Here is a 26481-nt window from a genome sequence, read left to right as displayed (position 1 = left end):
ATGCTTTGCTTTGCACTGTGGAGCAATCTTGTAGAACAATGGGTTGGTTTTCTTTCAGGTGAGACAAAGTCTGAAGATGTGCTGTAGAGGTACCCAAGAGGCTCAACTATCTGTCCTTTGATCCATGGCATTACACTAAACCTAGTTTGAAGTAGGACCTTCTGAAATGCAGAAGCTGGGGCCTCAATACTGAACTGTTTTGCTCTGCAGATGTTCTCCCTTTAGTCCACACAGTCAGTAGGGTAGGCATAACTCCGCTACTCCTGTTGCTTCTGTGGTGTCTGTCCCCAGCCCCATGATGTCTTGGAGTCAGCCTTGCCCAGGTGTGCAGTTTGACTCTGCAGTGGCTTTATTTTGGTTTTCCATGTGCAGGGCTGAATGGAAGGTAGAAAAGGTTTTGCTCTATACCGATGACCAGACACCACATGGTGAGGGCTAGCTGTTCAACTATCCAAGAGTAATCTGAAGTTCCATTTTATACATATCAAGTGTGTTTATTTTTGACTGTCTATATGTTAAATGGTTAATTATTTTATCCTTAAATTAAGAGCAGATAGGTATTCCAGGTGCTTGTAATGCCTTCAGGTCCTATCACAGTATATGTCTTTATGTGTCATATTTGGATATTAATTGATCTACATTTTCTCCTGCAAGTTACTTTGCAGGAGGCCAATGCTAGTAACTGGGCTGTAGACACCTTGCTTACTAGTCTGCTCTCTAGATGTGTTTCAGTCACATATTCAAGCTCCACATTAGACTCATCAAGTTACCAAATGGGGTATGTGTTTAAATAATTCATGATTCAATTTTTATATTCTCTGTTATAGTGTGTTTTAGAGACCAAAAGCATGGATAGCCTGAGAAGAGAGAAGTTTCTGGTGGATAGATGTCCACCAGTTGGTGGTTTTACTTTTTCCCTCACTTAAAGAAGCGAAGAGATCTAAGAGTAGTATCTTGCACAGGAAGTCTTTTAGCTGACAGACATTAGAGATTCAGGAACAGAAAGAGGGGGCACTTTGCACCCTGGTTCTTAATCTCCTCTCTAAAGTCCTGTTACTCTGTGTGGTTTTGGATACAGGCTGCTAGAGTGGTCTTTGGATCTGAACCTGGTTCAGATCTTCATAACTGTGTTTGGTGCTGAGCATACAAGACACTTCAGTCATCTTGGACCCTTAAAGTTTTTAAAAAGGCAAATGGTGGGGAGATTACGTGTCTCTGGAAGTATCTAGCAGGCAAGAAAAATTACTTTAGAGCTGCAGTGTGTGATTTATGCTTATAAATCCTACACAAATCCTCTTTTAGGGCCTTCAGATTTTGGGGGGACGCAAGGGCGAAAGGGAAGATGTTGTTTTACTGAACTGTGGAGCAAGATCAAATGACCTTCCCTAGACCTTGAACTAGTTGAAGAAACACTTTTTTAATGTCCAGCAATTTGTAGAATAGTGTGATTGATTATATTCCCACTTATTAGCACAGACATAAATAAACATAAATATATGCAGTACATAGCAAATGAGGTTCTCTCCTTACTGAAATGATTTTCATAAATGTTTTTTAAATAATGATAAGTAGTTCTGATAAAGTGAACCTTTTCTTCGGAGGAATAAAACCAATGTTTAGAGTACGTAAAAAGTAGAGAGGTAGCCAGATGTTCTCACATGGTCAATTAGAAATTATGGAAATTGCTTCCTTTTCACAAAGCTATCACAAAGCATGATCTTTGGAGACACTACTGTTTTCTGATTGCTGCTTGTTTAATTGAGAACAGCAGTTAGTCAGCATCTTCCAGGCCTGTACTCTGGGTTGGCTTTAAAGTGAGTGGGATGTCTTAAGTACACAGGCAGTAGTGGATTGCACAGTAATGGATTGCAATGAAGGGTAATTTAAGAGTTAACTTTTACTGTTTGGTCTGAAGTAGGAGCTTTGTCTAGGGTATCTGTAGGACTCTGCAAGGCAGCAAACTGGCACCAGAATACAGTGAAATAAAAGGCTGATAAAGAAAATTAGGCCTAATTTTAAATGCTTCTGTAAAACAGTATGTATTGATTACATGAAAGTTTGGTCATTTAAGAACTTCATTAAATGGGGGGGGGTTGCTTTTGGCATGTAAGCTGTGCATTAAGTAACTTATTTTGAAATGAAGTATGGGAGAGAGAAAGTATTAAGCCTTTCTTTGTGATGGAGATATCTGAGTGCACGTGGTTTCTCTTGGTGTCCCAGTCTATCAGTGAGTTCTTGGATTCTGTGAATGTCTTTTCTGTGTTGGAATAACATGCTTAAAAGACTAAAATGAAAGTAAAAGAAAGTTGTGTTTGTGAGTCTGATGACTTAGTAATAGCAAAGGCCTTCTGTGTCTGCTTCTTGGCTGAAAAATCCTAGAAAATATGGTGGAAGAGATCACGCAGAATCTCACACAGAATATTCTGAGTTGGAATAAAGGATCACCAAAGTCCACCTCCTGGCCCTGCACAGGACAGCCCAAAGAATCACATGAGGTGCCTGAGAGCATTGTCCAAACACTTCTTGAACTCTCTCAGAATTAGTGCCATGATAGCTTCCTTGGGGAGCCCATTTCAGTGCCCAGCCACCCTCTCTGTGAAGAACCTTTTCCTAATATCCTACCTAAACCTTCCCTGACACAGCTTCAGGCCATTCCCTCGGATCCTGTCACTGGTCACCCCAGAGAAGAGATCAGTGCCTGCCCCTCCTCTTCCCCTCACGAGGAAGCTGTAACTGCAGTGAGGCCTCCCCTCAGTCTCCTCCAGGCTGAACAGACCAAGTGACCTCAGCTGCTCCTCATACGGCTTCCCCTCAAGGGCCTTCACCGTCTTCAGTGCCCTCCTTTGGACATTCTCTAACAGTTTAATATCTTTCTTATATTGTTTTGCCCAAAACTGCCCCCAGCACTCGAGGTGAGGCTGCCCCAGTGCAGAGCAGAGCGGGACAATCCCCTCCCTTGCCCAGCTGGTGATGCTGTGGCTGATGCCCCCCAGGACAGGGTTGGCCCCCCTGGCTGCCAGGGCACTGCTGGCTCATGTTCCACTTGCCATCGACCAGGACCCCCGGGCCCATTTCTACAGCACTGCTTTCCAGCATCTCATACCCCAGTCTGTCCGTACATCCAGGGTTGCCCCATCCCAGGTGCAGAATCTGGCACTGTTCCTTGTTAAAACAAAAGAATACATTCGGTTTTTCTGGCCTCAACCTTAAAACTCTGCCAGAGCTATTCCTGAGAGATGTCTGTCTGACCTGAAAACCAACACTGGTGGAGAGTTCCTGTCTAACCCTGGCAGTTAGATTTAGTGATTCACTATATCTAATGTTTTTTTCTCATATTGTTTGCTGCAACTCAGGTTTGTTACTGAGGACTCAAGTTCTAAGGGAACATTTTATTACTGCTTTCTTTGCAGCCTGCTGGCTTGTAGTAGTACTAGAAGCTACCTCAGTCTTTATCTCTGCTAGTCTGAGGAACCCTGCTTATTGCCTTCTTTCACATCCTGTTGGCTAGACTTCTCATCATTTCCATTACTTGTGCTTGATCCAGATTTCTCTTGAGCTGCAGCACTGAAAGCTGGATTGAGATGAGCCTTATTTGCATGGTTCCCTGCTCAGCTAGCACTGAGGTTCTTGGGTCTCTCCATACACTGAAGATATCAGCCAGGTCAAATGGCAGAGGTCCCCTTTCCAGGAGAGGATTCTAGAAGCTGAGTGCTGCAGTGTTCAGCTCAGTGGTGCTGGAGTCTCTTAAGATGTGACCTGTAACTGTGATTCTGAAAAGATAAATGGATAAAAAATCATTTAGTGCAGAGAAGTAAGTGGATATGACCAGCCATATTACTTATAAGATGCCTATGGTGGCTGGTGAACATACATTATAAGGGACAGAGAGTTTTCAGTAAGACAAGTCCCTAGTACCACAAGAAGGTTTAGGTTAGGGTGACCAGAAAGGCTTCTCCCAGGATGCTTGTTCTGTTATGTTAGTCTATCCCAGTTTGGCTTCTCCAGTTGGCTGTCAGCCTCTACCCCTTGTCACTCCCCCAGAGCTTCCCCATTGGTCCCCGTTCCCTAGTCCCGCCTTTTCCGTGCCCCTGGATAAAACTGTGAGCTTTGGAATCATGTTTGTATTTGTCTCTGCTCCCTTAGGCAGTGTAGAAGCCAGGGAATGCACGCAGGTACCCTTCTCGACTCTTTGTTACCGACTGTATCACTGAACCCGCCCGTGCTTCTGTGGGTGCACACGGGACCCCACAGAGTTGAGCAGGGACAGTATTAGATGCCAGTGGAACAAATTATTTAGAAACGTCTGTTAGTAAAAACTAATTGAATACTGTGCAGATTGGAATATATAAAGCAGGATGCAGCCAAGACTTAATGAGAGAGAGAGAAGGAATTGGCATGTGGATCCCCTCATCTGTTTTCCTTCCCAAAATAGCATGTTTTTAGGGCCAGGAGGAGTAGGAGTAGAACGATTAAACAACTGGACACACAAATACAGTTAAGCATAATTATGTCAAAGAACAATGATGACATTGTTACATGGCTGTAGAGGGTTGCCACAACTCCCAGCAAGCCCAGTGGTGAAGGATTGTGAGTAAAAAGAAGTGTTTCCATGTGGTTTGGTGTTCAGTGGTCACTGGTCACAATCCAACCCTTTCAACCCTTACTATTCTGTTTGTAACAGTGGTATTTTTGATGGCTGAGTTTGCAATGCCGAGTGGCATATTAGCATGCAAGTGCTGATGTGTTTTTCTGGTTGGGAATCTCAGCTCAAATTTCAGTTTCAGTGGGGTGATAGGGATAGGGTGAATCAACTTAGCTGTGGCCCCCGAGAAATGCGTCACAGATGTGGTTCACCTCCACTGCTTTGCAGGACATTGGTATGCACGTGGGTATGTGTGGGGTAGGGTGCTCATTTCAGCAAGGGCTTTCTGACATTTTGCAGCCAGATGATAACACCATAGTGAGTTTACCCTGGAACAGTGTGCTGGGACAGGGAAAAGATCTAGTCTTATTAGTAAGGTCTCTGTCTTTATTCTACACTGTTGGCACAGAAGCAGAATGGAGATCAATACTAATGATAGATTATTGTAAAAATGCATCATTTTGCTAAACCAGCAAATGTAAGCAACTTACCTTCTTAAATCCCCTCAGAGGATAAAGAAAGGAAATTAGCAATAAAAAGCATGCACAGATGGATGCTATTCTGATAGTAATGTATTGAAAATGTGGAAAGGATCGCTAATCGCACAAAATTGTAGGCAGTGAGGTCACGAGCAAAGGACTGAACTGTAAAGGTTTTCCATTTGTGGTTTAACTCAAAACTCTCTAATTTGACTAATGTATTGTCAAAGGTGTTCTGCCTTGGACTGGCAGGCTTGTTATCTGTCATGTATGTGATTTTGCTGGTATAGTGGCACAATAGAAGATACACGTACTGGACTTAATAATTAGTAGTTGGAATGATATTCCTTTGTTTTCTACACAGGGACAGAAAACAAATAAGTAACTTACATAGAGAAGTGGTTAGTCTAAGAAACATGTAGGGTTATGGTAGAATCAAAGCAATCTCTTGGGGACTACTGTTATTTTTATTTGAAGTTGAAGGTAAATCTTTTTTGTTTTGGATAATAAACTGAGCATGATTCAGGAGAGCCTGGAATGTGATAATTGTTTAATTGCTATAATTGCACGTGCATTTTCTGCTGAAGTATACTGCTATGTTGTGTGTGATTCTTCAGTTCTAATAACAGTACAATTTTTTTATAAAGTCAAAATTTAAATGTGTAACTGCTATCTAAGTTTTAAGACAAGCTGAAGCAGCCAAGAGTAGCACTTCTCCTAGAATTTAATTCTCAGCCATTACTCTAGGAAGAGCATGGGTGATAACTTTGAGCCAATTCTTTGGAGCCCTATGAAATGAAAAAAGTGCTGGGAAGCCTGCAGTTTTGTCCTTGTTGTAGAAAAAAGTGGCTTGGCATCTTGGTTATTTGATGTTTTACATTCTAGTCTTGTTAATTTGCCCTTGAGCAGAACAGATTGATATATTTTATGAAAAGAGGAAGAAGAACCCTCAGAGAGGTAGATTTTACTTTTTGTTGAGAGACTTTGTTTTTCTCCCAGGTAAAACAGGACACTTTTGTCAGTTTTTAACTTTTTTTTTTTTTTTCTAAATTTAATTTCTAGCTGATAAATTTAGACGGAAACTGGAAGAACTGGAGAAGGAGAAAAATTCTTTAAAATTTCAGCTTCCTTCAAGGCAGCCATCAGTCAGCAGTTTTTTGGATAGGTTCATGACCCAAGTTCAGGCAACATTGCGCTGGGCTGCTGATCATCGGTAAGTTTGTTGATTCATGATTGTGTAAAATGATGCTTCTCTTTTTCTCAAAATGAGGAATACAAATTATGAGTAATTTTGATCAAGGGTTTTAATGACCGCCTAACGTATCAGAGCTTGTCTGTGAAAGTCCCACCGTGCCCCCCTTTTTTTATTTCTACAATTCTTTCAGAATTCCCCTGAAAAACATTGATCATGATGAACTGGTGAATTAAATAGAATGTTTCTCATTGATGTTGAGTGGGAATGGGATTGAATCCTTGACACGGCAGCTTGAGCATACAACAGCAACGCAGCTTGAGCAACGCTTCCCTGTGGAGTTAATTCTGATGCTCCCTTTCAGGCAATGAAAGGATATTTAAATAGAAAGTAAAAACCAGATTATTTTTTGATATGAATAGATCTTTGGGAGCTTCCTTTTGTGTGCTGCTTTTTATACAGCAGCAATATTGAGCTCAGCACTGTACAAAGCCACAAAAATAAATTCTAAACCTTGTCTTGAAGGGATGGCTTCAAAGATGGGGGGAATGCAAGATGTGTTGGATGGCCCAAGAGGGGTACTTACCTTAGGAAAAAGAAATTGTTTCTGTTTCTTGGTCTGTCTTCATCCATGCTCCTAGTTACTGTTAGAAGAGAATACTTTTTAGGTATTGAAAGCTATTCTCAAATGCAACAGCACAAATGAAAGAAGAGAAGCCTTTTGTTTTCTGGCAGCTTGTTCATATAAAGGCTGCAGTGTGCTAGTCAATACATTTGGGTGTAATTTTTGATAGACATGAAAATTAGATAGAATAAGTACAGATAATGATTTTTTTTGGGTGAAATTGGAAAATTTGAAGGTATTTTTAGCCTCTATTTATAGCATCTAGTAATAAGTGAGGTTTAAAACAAACTGCACTCCTTCAGAGCTGTTTTCTTCTATGTTCTGAAGCTCTAAGAGGCTATTTAACTATCCCTTAAAGATTAGGATACGCCATTCTCTATTTCGTCATTAAGATGTGTTTGCTCTATGCATTAATTTGTAATAATGATTTTGGCATTAGAGGTAGTGTTTCTTCTTTATCATAGAAACTGAGTCACTAAAGCATCCCTCAGATACAGTTTGCTTTTTTTTATCCTATATAATGTATATATAATACTTTTATATATAAAATAGATGCTATAACATATTTATGAAAGTGTTCCTGTTCTTTGGATGATTAGATCTGTAACTCTTCTCTTTGCACAGGTCGGAGCAGTGCCATTCTTCAGGGTCAGATGGATAGCCTCTTCTCTTTTTTGTCTTGTGCACACTCCTTTCTTTGAGCTTAAGTTTGAATACTGTTGTTGTGACACCCTTTTATTTTGCTTGCTTGATTCTTGTAGCCTTTTACACTGCTTTGTCTGTGGTCTGACTCGTTGATACAGCAAGAGTACCTTTTGTCTTCTGTACAGGAGTTTAAGTTCTTTCTGTTCCAACAGTATTTTTAGATAGTACGGTGGAAAACATAACTGCTTCTCCAAGGAAAACTTGTAGGCTTCAGTTTTTGTTTTCATTTTGAATTGGAACAAAAAAAAATATACCCAAGAAGACTTCTTTTTTACCTGGAAAATTAAAAAGATGATCAGACTAGCATCAGAAGACCAGATCATTGCAATTTTACTGTAGTTAAGTCAATCTCATCTTTTTGCAATATTCTGAAATGAAAAGTGTGTATGGCAGCTTAAGAGATGAAGCTGAAATTCATGCCACAGTTTTATTTTACTTGATTAAATTATGAGATGAGTTTCTAAGTGAATGCATTTGATGTTGACACAGGATATTGGGGGCATGTGGTGGGAGCCCAATTTGGTTATGTTTAGCTTAGGAACAACAAATGCTGTGGTTGTGTAATCAGTCAGGTTTGGTGAGATTAGAGAGATCTTGTTTTTCTTCCACCAGCCCCAAATAGACAGTACACATTGAATTTCCAAGAAGGTTCTGAAAATAAATTATGTTTATAATCGAATTTTTTTCTAAATTTTGATCAGCCACTTGGAAGTTTATTACATACTTCTCTAGGAATGATGCAGCTCCACCTTGAAGAAGGTGGCATCAGAGCTGCTGGGAAGTGTGGTTGGTTGGAGCCACAGGCACCTGCAATGATTGTAAGGCACAGTGATGGCCTAGCACATCATAATAGGGATGTCTCTTTGATGCATGCTGTTAATACAGAAATGCAGTTACACTTGTCATTATGTCTATCTTGCTTAATGATACCTATGTTAGTGCCGAGGCTTTATTTTGCTTTTTCAGTAAATTCTGCAGCCCACAGAGAAGGGAGTAAAGTGTTTGTCTTTTGATGGTCCTGCAGAATAGATGAAAATCTCTGGTTCAACATGCTTGTTAAACACCTGTGCATGGAGATCATAATTGTGTGATTAATCATGCTTAAACCAGACTTACAATGCATGTTTTGTATGTGGCATGGATGTATTTGCTTTGCAAGACCACAGTGGGAAATTATGCCTCAAAACCACTCTGAGACACAGTATTTTTTAAACAAGATACTGAAATGAATCTGTACTCCTTTTGTGGAGGTGCATGCACTTGTCCCTAGAGATGAACGCAGAAATGCAATTGCCCTAGCAAGCGCACGTGCCCTTATGGGGGAACATGGAAGGCAAAATGGATTTGCATTGTTTGCAGGTGCATTTCGAGAGGCTGATTATGGAATTGATACTTAACATAATGTGCTGATTACCTTGGAGTCCAGTCATGGAAAGATTTACAACTGAGGGTTGTACAGATGACTGGGAGGAAGCCCACTGACTGTGATTTTGAAAGAACTCGCTGTGCAAGAGAGAAGTAAAATTTGGCATTGTGGAGCAAACACTCCAGATGATCTCTAATGTAGTCTCCAAAAGCTGACAGAAGCTGCAAAAATGGCTTTGGCAAGTTTCTAAACTTCTGTCTAAGAGATTTTTCTCTGTATTGATAGAAACTACATGCCTTAGTTTTGTCTCTTTCAAGGCAGTGATGGATAAATTTCTGAAATATGATAAAGCTGGGGGAAGCCTGAAGCTATACAAGCTTTCCATTTTCTTTCTTCATCGTGTTGTAAAAACAGTGTAAATGTTTGAGATAATAAAGGAAGATATGCCAAGGAAAAAAAATCTCTTGTTCTCTAACTGTATCTGTTTGAAATGTAATCGTTCTGGTGCTGGAGTGTTATGACTTTAAAGGTAACATGTAGCATTCTGATCTGTTTAATCCTTGAGACACTGAAACTCATGAAAACCTCTAATTTTTAGCTTTTGTCATGTTTTTTTCAAAGGGTTAGACATGAAGAAAATGGTCTCTGTCATGAAAAAGAGCATAGACTTTTGAGATCAACTTACCAGGAGAGGATGCAGGTTTCGGCCATGAAACGAAACCAGCTTTTTCAAGAAAAGAAACGGTTACAGGTAACAGAACTGGGAAGTGGTGTATAAGAACCAGTGCTGTGGGGAAAGCCTTGTAAGCTGTCACACAGAATTAAATAAATTTATTGTAATAGCGACTTTGCTTCTGTGTAGTAATTAGAGCCTTGGCTGGAGTCCAGTCAATAATCTAAGTGATGATTGGAGATGGCAGCCACAGGAGTTGTGTTAATCTCATTACAGAGATGCAGAGCTGGAAGGTTTGGTGGCTTGTGTGCGTGTTTTAACTTTCCTCATCATCTTTTTAAGCGTGCTCTTTGTTATAATTTGATGTTTTAATACTACACTGATCTTCAGAAGTTTTTATTTTAAGACAAAAATTTTTCATCTGTTTCTGGTTAGAATTTATTATAAATACATGATTAACAGCTTTTATTCCTGAAAAATGGTTGATGCTTTTCATAAGGATGAAGGAATCATCACGAAGCAGCCAGCATTTGCTAACAATAGCTTTATACTGACACGTGATGTCACAATGTGATAGTTTGGCAAGTGGAATGTTTCAAGATGGCATTTGTCCAATTTTAAGTCTGCAAGCCTTTTAAGCAAAATTTAGCTCTTTCTTTTCTCTGTCCTTCAAAAGTCTCAATGTCTTGTCTCGTTATGTGTCTTTTAAACCTTGGTTATCACACTCAGCGATGTGGTGCCTTAGAGACCTAGTAGACTTAGTTTTCCTTTTTTTTTTTGTGGTCTTGAAATAATTTTTTGTGATTTTTTTTTTTTCCCCTTTGGTGCATCCATTAGTGTAGTAATCTCTGCATGTGTACACACATAAATTTGTATATATTAAAAACTTACAAAGAAATAGAAAAAAACATCTTATGTGGTCATTGCAAAATTGTACTTAGATGAAGAAATGTCTTTTTTATCCTATTCATCACCTTTGTATTCTTCAGGTTTATTTCATCAACATGTAAGAGGAGACAAAGTGTAGTTCAGCATTCAGTGTGCAGAAAACTATTTTAATCTAGACATCCAAGAGCCACCTCAAGATTTTGAACTGAAAACTGCTGTACTTAAGACTCCTCAACAGCTAATTTTTACACTTGCTCAAGCTGAATCTTTGTTCTTCTGTAGTTATAGTAGGGAAAAATTAACCACACCATTGTGCAGGCATGCTATTTATTAGCATTTTATCAAAATTACTAGGAATTCAAGGTTCTGGGGAAGGCTGATCTGTGGTGATTGGTTGCACCCAGCATCCACTAAAGATTGCTCCTGCCCAAAATCTTGCATGATCAGAAGTATAATCTTTTTTTTTTTTAATTTTCCTCAGCCCCACTCTTCTTTACTTTTTCTTTTGCCTTCTCTTCTGTTGGTTCTGCACTTGTCTTCAGGGATTTGAAAACCTGTGGCCATATCTATAATTTACGTATTACCGTTTCTACCACAATCTCTACTTCATTGAGACCATCAGTCCATAAGTGAAGCTGGAAGTTTACAGTCAGTACTGATTAGCTGTCGTGTTGGAAATCTCAGTTTAAACTTAAATCTGCAAAGTAAAACTCCAGCTTATGTTTATTGAGATGAATATCATCTGCTGCTCCATGCCGAGACTTCAAGCCCTTTTTATCTGTCCCTGGAGGCTGACCAAGAGCATGCTAAAGGCTTCTTTGCATTTCTGGAAAAGAATGCAGGAGAATTCCAATTTACTGATTAAAATTTCCATGCTCCCAAGAATGCCTGTGAACTATTCCTGAGCAGAGCAGCTTTCTTTCTGTGAATGCAGATTGTGTACTTCTGGTATCTATTTATGTTGTACATTTCAGTACTAAAAGTGTGATTGTAAAACCAGATTCCCTTCATCTTCCTTTCTGTTCCCATGTATGTTGCTTATTGCAGTGATTGCAATTACTATGTTTTCACAGAATATGGAGGTCTCTGTATTAAGTAGGGCCTATTAAGATTTTGGCAGTATTCCCAAGCCACTAGCACAGAGACAGAATTGTCCTTTGTGCACACTAAAAGCCTAATTTGAGACTGGAAGGAGCAAAACTCATGTTTTTGGTCTGCTGACCTTTCTGTCCTGGACAAATGCCTCTGTGGGTTGAAACGTGGGCCACACCATTCTCTTGTTCCTGTATCTAAGACCAAAGGAGGAGGAAAATAATTGGTGAACCTGGTGGTGTGCAGGGCTATTATAAGTTGAAATTTTGGAGCTAGTCAACCTTTGAACATGCAAGGACCATTTCTTCTTGTTTTAAGTGATACTTGGGAAGCTGGTTACAGTGCAGCAAACCTGAAAGTACATTTGTTAACAAAATGAGCATTAGTGAGCTAAACTTCATGGAAATTGCATTGAAAACATTATTTTAATGCTAAGGTTATAAAGTGAAGCTGTAAAAAAGCAAAGAAATGCCAAAGTCTGTTATCTGTGCATAGTATGTATGTTTTAGGAGAGCCTGTAATATTGAAGTACGTGGGGTTTTTTTCCCCCCTAGATTGCTACCTCATACATAGATGAAGTGTCACTTCAGATATTCAGAATACTGGTTTTTTTTCTTCCTTACTCAGTATTTGACCCCTTCTACTGTGTACCACTCAAACCTTTTGAATACAAATTTATTAATTAGCGAGTGGGCTCTTTTTGCAGTATTAATCAACATTGCATCTTAGTGATTCAAACCCACTTAATTTTATCTCTGTAACACCATTTTGGGTGTTATTGCCATTTGCTCAGATGGAGAATGGAGATGTGAATTGCCATAAAAAGCCATATGGTTGTTTCTAACATCAGTTTTGTAATGCCTAGTTTTACTTACTAAAGATTTAGTTTTGGGTTTCTGGCTTTTTGTTTTTTATTTTTAGTTGGACTGAATGTGATCAGAGCATGGAATTGAGCTTTGATTTCTATTGAGAGCCTATAGATAGCATGTCAGAGACCTCTTGCAGGTTGTATAGAAATGATGAACATACAGTCTTTGGCCATGTGGGAAGATAATAGTTTAAGTGGCTTGCAAAGTTTCACAGAGACAGCAAGAAATGTAGGAATAGAATCAAATTCTCCAGTATGGCGTTCAATTCAATGACAACTTTAACTCAGCTACCCAGATCTCTTCAAGAAGTGCTCCTTCCTTGCAAGCTATATGTTGGGTTTTCAAGGAAAAACCTGTGCAAGGATGATGTACAAATTGGTGAAGCTTTTTTTTATTTTTGGGCTTCTCACTGCAAGAAAGACATTGAAGTGCTGGAGCATATCCAGAAAAGGGCAGTGAAGCTTGTGAAGGGTCTGGAGCACAAGTCTGATGAGGAGCAGCTGAGGGAGCTGGGAGTGTTTAGGCTGGAGAAAAGGAGGCTCAGAGGGGACCTTATCACTCTCTACCTGAAAGGAGGATGTAGCCAGGTTGGTCTGTTCTCCCAGGTAACAAGTGACAGGACAAGAGGAAATGGCCTCAAGCTGTACCAGGAGAGACTAAGACTGGACATGAGGAAGAATTTCTTCACTGTAAGGGTGGTCAGGCTTTGGAGCAGGCTGCCCAGGGAGGTGGTAGAGTCACCATCCCCAGAAATGGTCAAGAAATGACTTGACATGGCATTTAGTGCTGTGGTTTATTTGACAAGGTGCTGTTTGGCCAAGGGTTGGACACAACGATTTTGGAGCTCTTTTCCAGCATTAATGGTTCCACAATTCTATGATTCCGAAAATTATATTTTGCTCTTATAAGAAACATCAATATCATGATGCACTCAGTTTGAACTTCTAGAAAAATGAGTGCAACTGAGGTTGAAGTTCTGCCCATTTTAAGTAAAGAGAAGGATTTTGAGCTTTTAGTTAAAATGAACTGTTAATTATCAGAGGGGCTGGTTAGATAGTCATGTCAGATTGGAGCCATTAGACAAACCATTGCAGGGGTATTCTGCAGGATAGATGTTTGATCACTTCAGCTGCCAGCCTATAGAAAAGATTCTGTTGCCATGGGTGATCTGACATTTGGTTTTTTGGTGGAAGTTTTTAACATGTGAACTTGGTAAATATTTATTTTAAAAGTAAAAGATGGCTGACAGTAGGTGTTGGAAGAGGAACCTGAAGTGTGGTATTGAAATGGAGGTGGTGAGTTTCAGACTATTGGAAGCACTAGAGTTTCTGAGTACAACCCACATGAGAATTTTTGTGTCTCAGCAAGAGGATGTCTCATTTAATGTTTGCTAAATTGGACAAATTTAATACATGCTAATTTTGACACTTGTACTTTTTTGTCTTATGGGCAAATGGATTTCTTTTATAGGGTTCATAGTAAACTTTGGTTTTTGTTCTATGCAGAAAGAAATTGAAGATCTCCGAACAAGACTGGCCATATTAGAAGGAAAAGATCAACAACTAAGAAGAGAAATTGAAGAACAAGATAGGCTTATTCAGTCACAGGACTGTGAACTGGCTGCTTTACTTGGCTGCGTTTCTTTAAGAGAGCTGCAGGAAATAAGCAAGGCTGTGGATGACACTTTAGCATCCTCCTATCGAATTCCATTCAGTTTAGATCTTCCAGGAGCAATAAAGAGGTATTTAAATTTCAATTTAGATGTAGACTCTTGTATCTTCCTGTATGAACTGCTGAATTGGCTGTCAGTTGTTCTCTTCATTGTTGTGCCAGCTAATTATCTGGATTTGGATACTTTGAAACTTTCTAAGAAGTGATGTTGGAGTTCTAATATTGATGTTCGTCCTCAGAATAGTTTGTAGTTATTTGAATGTCTTGCACTTAATGTTCTCTTATGATGAAGACCCACCTACAGATAGCATATGTATCCATCAACTGGTAATTCCTATCATCAGCTTACACTGTTTCTTGTTAACTGGTGGAATTTTTTCCCCAGTTTGGTAATGGAGTAATTAAATTTCTCACAGCCTGAAAGGGTGTACTAGGCACCATTCAAATAAGTATTAGAGATGCTTCTTGCTTCCATGAACTTGTAATTAGAATAAAGTCCGGTGTGGTGAGGAGTGCTAGACTCAGACAGTGGATGCAAGGCAGTGAGGAAGAGAGTGCAGCATAAATAATTTCAGGACACTCACAGTTAAATGTACAGGATTATGGATCCTTTAAATGGAAAAGTAGCTACTCTTGGCAGTCTTTTGGAAATAACCTCATCTTTATTTAAAAAAGCAATTGAAGTACTGAAACTGTACTGGATGTTGGTGATGGGACTTTGAGAGTGGTACTGCTGCAGTGTCACCAAAAGAAAATAAAATTCCTGTTTATCCTAACTTACTTTTCTTCCAGATAAGCAATAACTATGTTGCTTGCAATTTTTTTTCTCCCATCATGTTTATTGGATTTAGTTTGGCTGTATTAGCATTCATGAGAAATTGCTGCTCATGTGTGCTAATTTTACAGATTTTTTTTTTTGAGTCAGCAGAACATTTTGTAGAGCACTTACTCTCTTTTGACATTTGTGTAAAATTTTAAATAAGGTTATGGGAAATAGTTTCTTGCATTAAGTTTAGCTGGTTTTAATAGTATTGTATACCTGTGTTTCTGAGATTGAGGAATAGAAGACCTCAAGCAGTCTGTCTGAGAAAGTGATTTTAGTTTTCTTAGTTTTGGATTTGCTTATGAAAGAATATTCAGATTTATTTTTTTTCTCTCATTGCTGCTGTAATATTTGGGTTGCATTTACCTCATTGGGAAATTATTTAAAAGTGGGTTAAATAGTATGGGTTCAGGAGGAATTTGCTCTGAGTTGTTTGCTTACTAGCACCATGAATAGCACAATCACTTGAGAGAAAACAGGCATTCATTATTCAAAGTGGGTTCATAACTGGAATGAGAATTTTAAAATAATTTCTTTCATTTCTGTTTGTTTTTAAAAGATGCAATGAATGAAACTTTTGTGGGATTTTTTGTTGATTGACTTCGTTGTCACTGGTGGTCAGGTGCTTCTGCTCTCATTACCATGGCTGGAGTTCTGCTATTGGGACTCTGGTGGGTTGACCTTGGCTGCACACCAGGTGCCCACCAAGCCACTCTATCATTCCCTCTTCTCAGCTGGCCTGGGGAGAGAAAATAAGATGGAAAACAATCCATAGGTTGAGAAAAGGCAGTTTACTAAAGTGAAAGCAAAATGTTGCATGCATGCAAACAAAGGTTTTATTCTCTACTGTCCATCATTAGGTGTTGTCCAAACACTTCCCAGGAAGCAGGGCTTCAGAACATGTAGTGGTTGCTCTGGATGGCAAACACTTTAAATAATGAATGCCCCTCTTCCTCCTCCTTTTGTTAACTTTTATCTCAGCAGACATCCCTGACATCTTATAGTGTGGAATATCCCTTTGGTCAGTGTGAGTCAGATGTCCTGGGTATGTCCCTTCCCAAGATTTTGCCTACCCCGATCCTACTGCTGGTGTGGGAGGGTGAAATGTTGGAGAGAGGGTACTGATGCTGTGCCAGCGCACACTGGTGTGTTATCAACACCTTTCCAGCCACTAATGCAAAGCACAGCACTGTGGGGCTGCTGTGGGGAAAGTTAACTCCATCTCAGCTAATGCAGGACACATAAATGCTGTTATTTAACAGTGAGAGTTCTTTCAGATTAACTGTGAGCTTGAGTGATGGGTGGCTTCTTTTTCAAGCTGTGCAGTCTATCGTACCCCAGGTACAGAGATTTTATGTCTGAATCCAGGTGTGTTCTGTTCTCCTTCCGTAAGATGAAAAAGCAGCATGCACATAAGACACTTGGTGTGGGTATAATTCCTGTGTGCCTATGGGCATCCCTTAGATTGTTATGCAATTAAACAATAATCTTGTTTAAACTTCTGCTCAAAGCGAGGCTACAATTTCCAAATGAGATCAGGTCGCTCGGGGCCCCATCTCTCTGAGTTTTGTATATCTTCAAGGGTGGAGATTTTGCAGCCTTGCTAGGCATCCTGCATTTCACCACCCTTGCTGTGAACTCTTTTTCCTTCGTTTCACCAGAATTTCCATGGTTGCAACTTGCATTGGCTTATTCTAAATTGGTACTTCTTGTGGAAGAAGTATTGTTTATTAGGTAACAGGTTTAAATACTTGGTTGATGTTAGTTCAGCATATTAGTCTTAAATTCCAAAGTCTTGGCATAGTTAATCTGAAGGAGATTTTCCTGGAAATGTGTATTTTATTTTATGAATAATTGTAGAGGGGCAAAAAAAAATTTTCCAAATTTAGAGGTATCTGTGTGAGAAATAAAGCTATTACTCATGCACATATGCTAGAGATCAGTGCTTGTGTAGCAAATTCAGGATCCATGGGCAGTAAATTACAAGCTCCTCCCTGCTGGGCTGCAAGATACTCTGTATTTATTCTAACAACATTGTGCTTGTCAGTAAACTACTGCTATAATGTGCTTTTGCTTAATTATTTGTTGACTACATGAATTGCATTCAGCACTGGAGTAACACAGGCAAGGCTACTGTGAAGCATCTCTTAAGACAATCTGTGCTGTAATGAATTGTGTTTGGTGGCTTGCAGTTCACTATAAAATAAAACTCATTCAATATATTGAAGCAAACTTCCAGGAACATGAGAGAACATATTAAACAAAGAATACTTGCCCAAGTAGAAGTGTGTAGGAGGAAGAGAGCAAGTAAAATGTAACACTGCAATGAGCATTGGTTCTAAGCTTATTTTTCTTGTCAGGTGTTATTTTTTCTTTGTTGTTCTTTGTTTTGTCCTGTTTGCCTTTGGTATGTGGTGAACATTTTAAATACAAAAAGCCTTTGTCAATAACTAAAGCATGCTTTGAGTTTGAAGAATTGAGAAATGTTAGGCACATTACCCATGGACCTTACGCGATGACTGTTGGAAGACACGGTTAAAACCTGCTGGTTAATGGGTGAAGAAATATGTTTTGACAGGGAATTCTCACTGAAGTTGAGACTGCAGAATGTGGATGTTTTGCTCATCCAGACAGGCTTAATTGGTTTTGGTAAGCTAAAGGGTGTAATCGTTACTTTAAAACGGGGAAGTTGCAGGGCAAAAGCTCAGTTCCCTTGTGTGGGGTTGCGTGGAGATGTGTGTAAAAGGTGGGAGCAGCTGGTGTTGTGTGCACTGTGATACATACTAGTGTTTTGACTGAAGGCAACGCACTGAAATCAGAGGAAAGTGGGTCTGGGTGTTTCAGCAAGAAGTACTTTCTTCTGGAGATTGCAAAAGGTATCAAAATATTTAATTTTCATATTCGCTACTGAAGTGGACACCATTTCAGAAATACATGGATTTTAACTAGTGTAAGTTGAGTTTTCTAATTAAAAAATAAGACCATTTTAATTACTTGACCTATTCACTTCAATAGCTGTTGTTTCCTTTATTTGTTTCCATTTCACAATAAAAACTGGGGAAATCTGTTATATGTCAGTTCATATTTAGTTCCATTTAGCAGTTTCTTTGTTTTATCCATATCTGCAGATGCATGTGTCCTTACAGTGTATCATTCTTAAAAGAAATTGCACAGTTCCATCTGGACTATTGTCTGGGCACCGATTGCTGGTTGAGAGAAATTCAAATATACACGTTTCAAAGTATTTGAATGCTCCACCTCTTCCTCACATGGAACAATTTTTAACTAGTTGGGGTTTATTCTACAGTGGGTTTGTGGGATCATCATAAGATAAGTAAATTCTCTGTTACATGTATTAGTTATTAGAGGGCGGCCAGTGGTGCAAGGAACTGGACTTGATGATTTATTCATCCAGTTCACTCTGCTTTTGTGATGCCTGGAGTTCATTTGGGATTTTGAAGGGAAATTCCTAATGTCTTATCAAATGTCTTAATCCAGCTTGAGCCTTGATAATAGGTCTGTGTCATTTTCAGCTAGTCCCACACCTCAGTTTGTCTTTGAGGCCATCATCTCAGCTTTCTCAAAGCACTTGGCTGCAGTCTTTTGTGAGAGGCTCTGACAAGTCATAGGTGAAAGAAGAGATGTGCCTCATCTTATGTGAGCTGACTGATTAGGAGGCTCATCTTTCTTGTAGATAGATAGGTGTTTTCCTCTCCATTTTGTCTGCCTAGGATTAATTTCATTCCTTTGTCCTCTGCCTAGGATTGAAGGGTAGAGTTAATGGGCAAGTGGCTTTGTTTCCTTTCTTCTCACTTGTGGCAGCAACTATAGGAGTAACTATGTATTGAAAGCCTGGCATTCCATAAAATGTCTGTGCTTTGGCACACGAAGTGAATTTGTTTCCTGTGAAGGTGCAAACGTGACTCAGAAGTTCATAATGTCTCTGATCCCGCTGGAGGGAGTAAAAAGGGCTTCTGCAGAGTCTATTCCCACACTGTAGGCACTGGCCTTTCTTGGGAAGAATGGGGCAGGGTTAAAAACAGAGCAGAGAAAGGAAAGAGCCAGTCTTCCAACTTGGAGGACAGAGCCATTGCTGTCAACCCGAATTATTTTTGAGCAATCTTAAAGGCAGCTTTTTGTCCTCTCAAGCAGCAGTATAGAAGGAAAAAGTCACAGCAGAAGGGTAAGTAGCACTTGCTTGAGTACCCACGTATATGGTGTAATGAGGAATCTGGTTTTCCATGCTGTGCATCTGGTTTCCCCTGCTTGCTTTAACAGCATCCAGTGGGACATAGGAGCCTATAAAACCCAGGCCACATATGTGCTGATTCCTCTGGGTATGTACACAATGAGATTTACTTCTCTTTAGGGAAAAATAACCAGCTGTCTCAATCAATGTGTGCTACTGAATTCGTTTGTATATAATGAAGAGAAACAGCTAGCAACAATACCCAGGGACAGACCCTTTCCATCAGTGAAGTAAATGGATGTTGTTCTTAGGAGAATAGTTGCAGCTGCTGTGGGCAAGCTCTAGTTTTTGTGCACTCCAGACAAATGTAGCAGAAGAATGGGGATCTATTGATACGTCAGAAAATCTGGGGAATATATTAGTTAGGATGTGATGGACTGCTCCTGCAGATAGCTGTTTGATTGTCCCTTTGTTCTCAGTCTGATGCTCCTCTTCCCCATAGCAGCTGAAGCAACAACTGCTTCAACTGCCCTGCAGCATCAGCTGGCAGAAGAGTGTTGGGAAATCCAGCACCATATGAATGGTTTGGTTGGTTGAAACAGCCAGCTGGTTTGGCTGTCTGAATGGTGATTTATAGGACCAGAAGATTTCTCAATACATGGCAATGAAAACTGAGCTTGTTGTGATGATTAAAGATGGCAGCAACATCTTCAGGTGTCTGTGAACTGATTGTTTCTGTTAGAGTGATTTTATGTAAAAAAACCCCAAAACCATACTGAGATTCTGCCTGTGTCCTTGTATTGCTGGCATTAAAATAACAGTTTATTGATCATTCTTATAAAAAATTGTGAAGTGTCATCCAATGCTATGATTTTTCTTCAAGTCTGCTGACTGGGGCTAGTGTCTGGCAGCACTGCAGCAAATAAGAGTTGACTCAGTTTAAGAGTTTTTGTGTATGCTGAGCTGGGCAGGATGATGAGTTTTTAAAGTACACTTCATGTAAGTGTAACTCTTTGAGACTCAACAAAGACAAGTACAGTCACTGAGCAACCTGTGAGTCAGTGGGAAACCCTATGGGTAAGCTGAGGTTATACAAACATTGGGAAGGTGTATTTCCAGTTCTGACTCCTGATAAATTCTGAGTGGGGAAGCACATGTATTGAAGCAATCCTTGACATACAGCAGCAGTGAAGAAATACTGCTCTGCAAATGATAGCTTGGAGAAGAGCAAATTGCTGGAGCAAAACCAGCTCTCAGATCGCTCAGAGGTAGGTGCATAATTTTGGGTTCTCATTCAAATTCCTTCGAGAACTTTGTAGATTGAAATGTGCAGAAGGTGCAATGCGCCTGTAGCTTAAAGTACATCTCTTGATAGTTGTTGTCTGAGATCAGATTAATTTTTGAGGTTGGAAGTTTTCCAAGGTGGAACTTTGCATTTTACTTCTAATTCAGGTGACTAGTCCTTGCAGCTGCCAGAAATTTCATTTTCATTATGAGTTAAACACAACTTTTCTCTCCTTCTATTTAATGTCAAAGTCCTTGCCTCAAGAGCACTGTCAGGGTTAGATAGAGAAATTGGATTTTCACTACACCAGCTGAGCAAAAATTTGTATTTTTGTAATTTTTTAACTAGCTCTCTCATCATATAGAAGTTTTCTGTGGGGTGCATTATCCAAGGAAAAATCAGAGTTTATTTGGAAAACCCTGACTTAGGTTTAAGGGGTGATTTTACTTCCCATTACAAAGTTATGCTGCTGTGAAAATATCGTTGTTTTAAGTCCCGTAGATCGTTGCACAAAGATGAAAAGGAACTTATGTGCTTGGCCGAAAAATTGCTTTCTCGGTATGGTGATACTCAGATGTATAGCCCAGACAGGCTTATGAAAGGATCACAGAGAGTGAAAATCTTGTTATCCCATATCTTTCTTGATTAAATAGAATCAAACTTTGTAGTAGAGAGTTTCAAAAGTAAACAAAAAATGTTGGTTTACCTTAGTGCATTTAATGCATTCTAGCCCTGAATGTCCTTGATTGAGCAGAAGTGTAGGACCAGCAACATCCTGTAGGTCTTGTCCTGGTAAAAATCTGCCCATGGTATCTGTAAATAATAATCTGTTGGTTTTCCTCAAGAAAACTTTGGTAACAAGTATGTTTTCTCTCTTTTTTTTTTTTTTTCTTTAGTCCTAGTTGTACATGTCTAACTTAAAGATGCCTCTTGTTAAGTATAGTTTTGTTCAAAGCTTTTTTTTCTGATTTGTTTTCAAAGCTTTCTGAGATATACCCATTGAGGGAACTATAAAAATACAAGGAAGTTATTGATTGATTTGATTTTATATTGTGGATTTCTTCCCTAAAGGCACAGTGAAGTCCATACACTGAAGATTTTTGGTGGATTTTTGCCTTGATGTAGACTGTAGCAGACATTTACACCAAATGTTCCCCAAGTAGCACTTCTGATTTTTTTTGCAAGGGACTGGACAAAAGCTTTTCTTGAAGGTCAGCTTCTGTTTGCTGCTAAAAGCAAGGCTACAAGTATAGGGCTTGGTTTATATATTTTCATTTTCTAAGACAGTACAGCTTGTGACTTCAGAATCGGAGGAAGGATCATGTTAGAAGGCATAAAGTTGTAAAAGCCATGCTCTCTGCAGGCTGTGATCGTGAGAATGAGGTTATCCTTTGCAGGCAGTCTCATTACTCTGGGCCAAATTCAAACTGTAAACTATTTAAATTTGCTGATTTTATCCAGGAGGGAATACATAGTCATATGAATTGAGGGTTCAGCCCATCATGCTTTCTGCATACAATCTGAGCATGGGCTTCTAGGCTGTTCTTGAATTAGAAATTCAAATATGGGTAATTTTAAATTGTTGACTTGTGCTTAGTTCTAAAGAAATTAAAGTGCTTTTTGTTTAAGCACTGTATTGTGGTGTGGAGATTGGGACTGAAATTACAAGATCTATAATAATTTCATAGGTGACAGTAATGTAAAGGAGAATGCTTGCTGTTAAATGACTTTTTACTTGTCTTTCAGTGTCTTCAGGCAGGGATCAGAGACAGCAGCTTAGTTTTTCTATGAAAAATAATAATTTTTAGTACAGTATTCATGTGTGTTATACTGGTACCATATGTGTGGTATGTTCTGTTGTGCAGATACAGAAACTAAATTCTGACTCTACTTTTTGTTGCTGTGTATGTATTTTATTATTAATACAGGAACTGTTTCTGTTTAAGCAGTGTGTATATTTATGTATCTTGAACGTGGAGAACAGCATGAATTGCCTTTTGCCCATTTGCATTCTTTGAATTTTTTCTTAGGAAGCAAAATGTAACTACATAATAGCTTGGTATGCAAAGGGAAGTATACTAGCATAGTGGAAGGAAAGACATTCAGAAACATGCCTTCCTTTAGAAGAAAGCCATTCTTCCCAGTATTGTGCTAGTTAGCCTTCCTTTGAACAAAGCCACTTCCACAGTATCTGTAATTCCTGCATGCAAATCATAACTTCTCAGAAGATTCTTTAAAAGACATTTTGAACATTATCTATTATATCATGATGCTTAATGTCCTCTGTGGTCATGTGGGAAGCCTGTGAAAGAGTAAAGGATGTGTGAACTAGACCATTCAATTCTTAGTCTTCCCTCTGTCCCCTATTGCATTGAAATGTCTTCCTTTATTTTGCCTGCACACCATTCCCAATTATGAATATTATCTCAGCAGGTTCCAACTGTGTTATTACAATTAAATATACTTAGTAGCTATTCTTTAATATCAGTAAAATGAGATACTTGAGGAGTACTGCCTGAAGTGTTTGGATCTTAAAATTTCTCCCATAGTCTGTTGTTACATGCCAGATCAACCTCAGTTCCTGAACATGCATCATTCCCATACCCTCCTGCAGCTCTCAAGCCGAAGTCCGTGTTTTGCCAAAGTACTGCTTCATGTATCATCCAGAAATGCAATCATTCCTCAGCTCCTGCTTCCCTGTTCTAGTCTAGCATGTATACAGTGATACTCTGGGATACAGCAGGTGTATGTTCCTTTTCTTCTTTCCTTGTAATGGATCCCAATGTCTGTAAGTCCGTGTCATTTAAATGAAAGGCCCATGTGGCTAGCTGCATGGATGAAGATATTGCACATGATGTATAGATTCCTGTGGGTTCTGCAAGTGTTAAAAACCTTTCTTTTCCTTCGTATTTAGTCAGTTAAATTTGTATTAATTGAATTCCTGTCTTACTCTAGTCCTTTCATCAGCTGGGTCAAGAACTTTGCTTTTTCTGTGATGGAGTTAGCTTATACTGAATTTGAGAAGTAAGCTCTAAATGGTCCTTATAATGGATTGCTAAGACTGTGAGGAGAAGCTGTCAAATTCTTGATTAGCTGTTCTGTCAGAGAAGAACAGCAACGAGTGGATGCCTTCCCAGGCAAGAATTTAGTGTTATTCCAAGGAGCTCTTTCTAAAGCCGTTTACCCTTGTAGTAATACCTAAAGCAGCTTTTAAGATGACAGAATGCCCCTCTTAAAATGAAATACGATGCTCCAGGGTGGTTGTAAAAGAAAATACTGTTTCTGGTTCAAGTCACATGTAACAGATCATGGCTGTTAAAGCTCTTTGTTGGTAGAATGAATCAGTATTGACTGCCTGGTTACTCTTGTAGGTCATTACCTTGTCAGCTAATTGGAAAGCTTGTGAGGGCCTTCTCTGTGACAGTATTTTGTTGTAGAAGAAAACAACCTGGGAATAAATGTAGTTAAAAGCAGCTTGTAGTTGGTAACTATGGCTGGTTTGTACGTGGTCTTGATTGCTGTGTGTGCATTGTATGATGGGCTAATCTCTACAAGGGGTAAGGCATTCCTATGGTATCATTCTGAAGGCTAACAAGGATTCGAAAGAGAGTACTACTGTGAAATTCATGCAATAAATAATACAAATACACTTGTAAGAGTCTTTGTGAATGCTGTATCTCTAATAAAAGGATCTTTAGTTTTGAGTCCCTGGTTAATCCAGCTATCGCTAGCTTGTGTCACATTAATTGCTTACTAATGATATCCTTTATTGATATAGGTCAGATTAATATAAAATTCCATTAAAACTATAGTTCTGCAAAATTATCTTAAAACTGTAGTTCTGGTGTCATTGAAATGGCAGTATTTGATTCCTTATTTATTTTTCAGTGACTTGTTAGAGACTCATAGAAAAGAAATCTGGGTATAGAGTGTTTTTTCCCACTCAGCACCTGGTCCTGAGAGTCTGCATGGGCTTGTGTACCTTGTTAGCAACACAGATTTGACAACTGGGTCCTAGCTTGCAGTGCTGTTCTGGATGCATTGTTTCAAAAGAAGTTAAAAATTGACCTCTGTTCCAGTTAGCTGTGTGAGTTCTGCAGAGCAGTGAAATGTATGAACCTGGGGCGGCTTTCTGTGAGGAAAGTAAACAGAAAAGAGGAAGAGCACACAGAAGGTATTTGTTGGATAGAGTTGCCAGCTATATATTGTTGTTGTTCTGGCTATAACTGCACTTTACATTTTATTATTGGCTGGCTCTTTTGAGTTGAATTTTATAAGGCAGTTTCAGTACAATTGGGTCAGTCACCCATTATTCATTCAATTACACACTGCAGCCTTGCTGCTGCTCTTTGACTTCTGTACACAAAGCCCATCTTTTTTTTTACATAACCTGACCAGCTCAGATGCCAATTGTAGGAGATGCTGAAAGTCACTGGGAGCTCCAAAGCATAAGAAATGGCTAAATAGTTCATTCCCTCTGGCATGCCCAGAGGCAAGCAGGGAGCTGATAATGGCATCATTACACATGCAATACTTTGTGTTTTGCACATATATTGCTGTAGAAAAGGGAGAAAATTGAGACTGCTATGTGGGAAATGTCATTAAACTTTTACATAGGAAGGCAGCTGCATTTCTGTTTGTTGCATTTCACAGGTGCTGGGGTGGTAATGAGGTGACAGGCCTTGCTGGGTTGTAGATAGAAAAGGTGTGTGCTCCATGAAGCAGGGTATTAGGATAGCGATGCAAATGGATGCCTCGTTAATGTGATTAAGTGATGTGCTGAATTCTGCCTCTGAGGCTATTTCACTCCTGCGTGCAGTTGGGCAAGATGGTCCAACCAGCCTTTCTGTAGGTGATCAGTAGCTAAGTGCAAGTCCAATGTCACATGCTTTGGGATTCAGGCTCATGAAAATGCTGACTCTTGAAATAGGGCTCAGTAAGTGCTGTGCTTAGAAAATACGAGCAGGTTCTCAAAAGAAAACTGAAATGCATAGAAAAGAGAAATGCACAGGCAGCAGAAACTGTGTGCATGTCAAAACAGGCACTCAGTCATAGTGTGCTTTCTGAATAACAGTGGCTTGTGTTTCTTCCACTTGTAAGATGAATGCAACACTGCCTTACCATGCAAGAGTATCGTTGAAATAAATCCAGTGATGTCTCTGAAATGTTTGGATATTTCAGTGCCAAACACTAGAGAAAAGCTCAGAAATAAATTAATAGTTCTTATTTGGGAAAAACAGTAATGGTAGATCATGAAAGAAGTAGAGGTTTTGTAACACAGGTGTGAGGAAAAATTGAGATGCTGCTAATTGAGAGTGCTGTCATGTACACAGAATCCAGGTGTTTGACAGAAAAGAAAGTAGCATGTGATAAAGTAATTGAACACTGCATAAAAAGTGTATTCCTCCTAAGCCAGAGAGAGAGGAGTATTAAAGTTGCAAAAAATAATCTCTCTCCAAACTCCTGATGTTTGATTTGACTTGGATTTTTGAACTTCATGTTAAAAATGTAAATGGTGAATTTATTTACAAGAACCAAAGGCAAAGGTTTACTTTAGATTTGGTAATATAAAAGTAGGGAACCTACTTGCTTATAATATGTGGAAGAAAACCTTGAATTTGTTCATACAAGCATGGGTGATGCCTCAATTTCAGCCCACTGTTCCATCAATTTGATACATATATTTGGTAGGTTTTTTGGATCTGAAGAAACTGAGTACTGGTATTTCACGTAAAATTACTGTGAGAACAAGTGACTGTAGTTGAACTTTTTCTGGTAGAGGTGAAAACAGAGTTGTAAGAGGATAGTAAACTGCCAATTCTTTGTGTCAGAAACGCCTTTGTGTTAGGTGTTTGGATGATAGTCTAGCAAAGCACCAGTCCTGGACATTGCCAGGAACTTCTAAGACATTACGATTACACAAATAATTGTAATTATGTTTCAAATGGTAAGTAAAAGCTGTATACTCATTAATAAAGAGCT

General features: G+C 39.2%; 1 protein-coding gene across 2 annotated transcripts in view; it reads left to right on the top strand.

The window, feature by feature from the left end:
• DISC1 (DISC1 scaffold protein) overlaps positions 1–26481 on the top strand; it is a 193955-nt gene that overhangs the window by 50050 nt on the left and 117424 nt on the right. For both annotated transcript variants that reach the window (XR_007202537.1, XM_048298528.1), the window contains exons 4-6: positions 6184–6334; positions 9631–9760; positions 14037–14272. Coding sequence is in view for 1 of the 2 variants with exons in the window: in XM_048298528.1 (XP_048154485.1) it covers positions 6184–6334; positions 9631–9760; positions 14037–14272 (517 nt within the window). In the remaining variant the exon portion in view is untranslated. The remainder of the gene's footprint in view (positions 1–6183; positions 6335–9630; positions 9761–14036; positions 14273–26481) is intronic.

The sequence above is a fragment of the Corvus hawaiiensis genome, chromosome 3 (genome assembly GCF_020740725.1).
Source record: "Corvus hawaiiensis isolate bCorHaw1 chromosome 3, bCorHaw1.pri.cur, whole genome shotgun sequence".
NCBI classification, from domain to species: domain Eukaryota; kingdom Metazoa; phylum Chordata; class Aves; order Passeriformes; family Corvidae; genus Corvus; species Corvus hawaiiensis.
Note: the sequence above shows the minus strand (reverse complement) of the source record. Positions and strands in the feature narration are given on the sequence as shown.